The sequence below is a fragment of the Oncorhynchus nerka genome, unplaced genomic scaffold (genome assembly GCF_034236695.1).
Source record: "Oncorhynchus nerka isolate Pitt River unplaced genomic scaffold, Oner_Uvic_2.0 unplaced_scaffold_475, whole genome shotgun sequence".
Classification (NCBI taxonomy): domain Eukaryota; kingdom Metazoa; phylum Chordata; class Actinopteri; order Salmoniformes; family Salmonidae; genus Oncorhynchus; species Oncorhynchus nerka.
Genome location: NW_027040486.1, coordinates 406,954 through 411,055, shown reverse-complemented (window position 1 = coordinate 411,055; position 4,102 = coordinate 406,954). Strand labels below are relative to the sequence as shown.

Here is a 4,102-nt window from a genome sequence, read left to right as displayed (position 1 = left end):
CTCTGTAGTCTGTAGTCTGTAGTACTGTGTGTTTCTCACCTTAGAGTATGTAACCATGTCAGCTGGTTGTCTGCTCTCCTTCCCCTTCCTGGTCTTCAGCTGGTCCCTGTGTCTCTGTAGTCTGTAGTCTGTAGTACTGTGTGTTTCTCACCTTAGAGTATGTAACCATGTCAGCTGGTTGTCTGCTCTCCTTCCCCTTCCTGGTCTTCAGCTGGTCCCTGTGTCTCTGAGCCTGTAGTCTGTAGTACAGTGTGTTTCTCACCTTAGAGTATGTAACCATGTCAGCTGGTTGTCTGCTCTCCTTCCCCTTCCTGGTCTTCAGCTGGTCCCTGTGTCTCTGTAGTCTGTAGTCTGTAGTACTGTGTGTTTCTCACCTTAGAGTATGTAACCATGTCAGCTGGTTGTCTGCTCTCCTTCCCCTTCCTGGTCTTCAGCTGGTCCCTGTGTCTCTGAGCCTGTAGTCTGTAGTACTGTGTGTTTCTCACCTTAGAGTATGTAACCATGTCAGCTGGTTGTCTGCTGTCCTTCCCCTTCCTGGTCTTCAGCTGGTCCCTGTGTCTCTGTAGTCTGTAGTCTGTAGTATTGTGTGTTTCTCACCTTAGAGTATGTAACCATGTCAGCTGCTTGTCTGCTCTCCTTCCCCTTCCTGGTCTTCAGCTGGTCCCTGTGTCTCTGAGTCTGTAGTCTGTAGTACTGTGTGTTTCTCACCTTAGAGTATGTAACCATGTCAGCTGGTTGTCTGCTCTCCTTCCCCTTCCTGGTCTTCAGCTGGTCCCTGTGTCTCTGAGCCTGTAGTCTGTAGTACTGTGTGTTTCTCACCTTAGAGTATGTAACCATGTCAGCTGGTTGTCTGCTCTCCTTCCCCTTCCTGGTCTTCAGCTGGTCCCTGTGTCTCTGTAGTCTGTAGTCTGTAGTACTGTGTGTTTCTCACCTTAGAGTATGTAACCATGTCAGCTGGTTGTCTGCTCTCCTTCCCCTTCCTGGTCTTCAGCTGGTCCCTGTGTCTCTGTAGTCTGTAGTCTGTAGTACTGTGTGTTTCTCACCTTAGAGTATGTAACCATGTCAGCTGGTTGTCTGCTCTCCTTCCCCTTCCTGGTCTTCAGCTGGTCCCTGTGTCTCTGTAGTCTGTAGTGTGTGTTTCTCACTGTAGTACTGTGTGTTTCTCACCTTAGAGTATGTAACCATGTCAGCTGGTTGTCTGCTCTCCTTCCCCTTCCTGGTCTTCAGCTGGTCCCTGTGTCTCTGTAGTCTGTAGTCTGTAGTACTGTGTGTTTCTCACCTTAGAGTATGTAACCATGTCAGCTGGTTGTCTGCTCTCCTTCCCCTTCCTGGTCTTCAGCTGGTCCCTGTGTCTCTGTAGTCTGTAGTACTGTGTGTTTCTCACCTTAGAGTATGTAACCATGTCAGCTGGTTGTCTGCTCTCCTTCCCCTTCCTGGTCTTCAGCTGGTCCCTGTGTCTCTGTAGTCTGTAGTCTGTAGTACTGTGTGTTTCTCACCTTAGAGTATGTAACCATGTCAGCTGGTTGTCTGCTCTCCTTCCCCTTCCTGGTCTTCAGCTGGTCCCTGTGTCTCTGTAGTCTGTAGTCTGTAGTACTGTGTGTTTCTCACCTTAGAGTATGTAACCATGTCAGCTGGTTGTCTGCTCTCCTTCCCCTTCCTGGTCTTCAGCTGGTCCCTGTGTCTCTGTAGTCTGTAGTACTGTGTGTTTCTCACCTTAGAGTATGTAACCATGTCAGCTGGTTGTCTGCTCTCCTTCCCCTTCCTGGTCTTCAGCTGGTCCCTGTGTCTCTGTAGTCTGTAGTACTGTGTGTTTCTCACCTTAGAGTATGTAACCATGTCAGCTGGTTGTCTGCTCTCCTTCCCCTTCCTGGTCTTCAGCTGGTCCCTGTGTCTCTGTAGTCTGTAGTCTGTAGTACTGTGTGTTTCTCACCTTAGATGTAACCATGTATGTAACCATGTATGTAACCATGTCAGCTGGTTGTCTGCTCTCCTTCCCCTTCCTGGTCTTCAGCTGGTCCCTGTGTCTCTGTAGTCTGTAGTCTGTAGTACTGTGTGTTTCTCACCTTAGAGTATGTAACCATGTCAGCTGGTTGTCTGCTCTCCTTCCCCTTCCTGGTCTTCAGCTGGTCCCTGTGTCTCTGTAGTCTGTAGTCTGTAGTACTGTGTGTTTCTCACCTTAGAGTATGTAACCATGTCAGCTGGTTGTCTGCTCTCCTTCCCCTTCCTGGTCTTCAGCTGGTCCCTGTGTCTCTGTAGTCTGTAGTCTGTAGTACTGTGTGTTTCTCACCTTAGAGTATGTAACCATGTCAGCTGGTTGTCTGCTCTCCTTCCCCTTCCTGGTCTTCAGCTGGTCCCTGTGTCTCTGTAGTCTGTAGTCTGTAGTACTGTGTGTTTCTCACCTTAGAGTATGTAACCATGTCAGCTGGTTGTCTGCTCTCCTTCCCCTTCCTGGTCTTCAGCTGGTCCCTGTGTCTCTGTAGTCTGTAGTCTGTAGTACTGTGTGTTTCTCACCTTAGAGTATGTAACCATGTCAGCTGGTTGTCTGCTCTCCTTCCCCTTCCTGGTCTTCAGCTGGTCCCTGTGTCTCTGTAGTCTGTAGTCTGTAGTACTGTGTGTTTCTCACCTTAGAGTATGTAACCATGTCAGCTGGTTGTCTGCTCTCCTTCCCCTTCCTGGTCTTCAGCTGGTCCCTGTGTCTCTGAGCCTGTAGTCTGTAGTACTGTGTGTTTCTCACCTTAGAGTATGTAACCATGTCAGCTGGTTGTCTGCTCTCCTTCCCTTCCTGGTCTTCAGCTGGTCCCTGTGTCTCTGTAGTCTGTAGTCTGTAGTACTGTGTGTTTCAGCTGGTCCCTGTGTCCTTAGAGTATGTAACCATGTCAGCTGGTTGTCTGCTCTCCTTCCCCTTCCTGGTCTTCAGCTGGTCCCTGTGTCTCTGAGCCTGTAGTCTGTAGTACAGTGTGTTTCTCACCTTAGAGTATGTAACCATGTCAGCTGGTTGTCTGCTCTCCTTCCCCTTCCTGGTCTTCAGCTGGTCCCTGTGTCTCTGTAGTCTGTAGTCTGTAGTACTGTGTGTTCCTCACCTTAGAGTATGTAACCATGTCAGCTGGTTGTCTGCTCTCCTTCCCCTTCCTGGTCTTCAGCTGGTCCCTGTGTCTCTGTAGTCTGTAGTCTGTAGTACTGTGTGTTTCTCACCTTAGAGTATGTAACCATGTCAGCTGGTTGTCTGCTCTCCTTCCCCTTCCTGGTCTTCAGCTGGTCCCTGTGTCTCTGTAGTCTGTAGTACTGTGTGTTTCTCACCTTAGAGTATGTAACCATGTCCAGCTGGTTGTCTGCTCTCCTTCCCCTTCCTGGTCTTCAGCTGGTCCCTGTGTCTCTGTAGTCTGTAGTACTGTGTGTTTCTCACCTTAGAGTATGTAACCATGTCAGCTGGTTGTCTGCTCTCCTTCCCCTTCCTGGTCTTCAGCTGGTCCCTGTGTCTCTGTAGTCTGTAGTCTGTAGTCTGTAGTACTGTGTGTTTCTCACCTTAGAGTATGTAACCATGTCAGCTGGATCCCTGCTGTCCTTCCCCTTCCTGGTCTTCAGCTGGTCCCTGTGTCTCTGTAGTCTGTAGTCTGTAGTACTGTGTGTTTCTCACCTTAGAGTATGTAACCATGTCAGCTGGTTGTCTGCTCTCCTTCCCCTTCCTGGTCTTCAGCTGGTCCCTGTGTCTCTGTAGTCTGTAGTACTGTGTGTTTCTCACCTTAGAGTATGTAACCATGTCAGCTGGTTGTCTGCTCTCCTTCCCCTTCCTGGTCTTCAGCTGGTCCCTGTGTCTCTGTAGTCTGTAGTCTGTAGTACTGTGTGTTTCTCACCTTAGAGTATGTAACCATGTCAGCTGGTTGTCTGCTCTCCTTCCCCTTCCTGGTCTTCAGCTGGTCCCTGTGTCTCTGTAGTCTGTAGTCTGTAGTACTGTGTGTTCCTCACCTTAGAGTATGTAACCATGTCAGCTGGTTCTCTGCTCTCCTTCCCCTTCCTGGTCTTCAGCTGGTCCCTGTGTCTCTGTAGTCTGTAGTCTGTAGTACTGTGTGTTCCTCACCTTAGAGTATGTAACCATGTCAGCTGG

At 49.3% G+C, this 4,102-nt stretch overlaps 1 protein-coding gene across 1 annotated transcript in view; it reads right to left on the bottom strand.

Annotated features, from left to right (window-relative positions):
* Positions 1-2,839: 2,839 nt before the first annotated feature.
* Positions 2,840-4,102, bottom strand: part of LOC135571262 (unconventional myosin-XV-like) — a 22,913-nt gene continuing 21,650 nt past the window's right edge. Inside the window, exon 7 of the mRNA XM_065017044.1 lies at positions 2,840-2,938. Coding sequence (XP_064873116.1) covers positions 2,840-2,938 — 99 coding nt within the window. The remainder of the gene's footprint in view (positions 2,939-4,102) is intronic.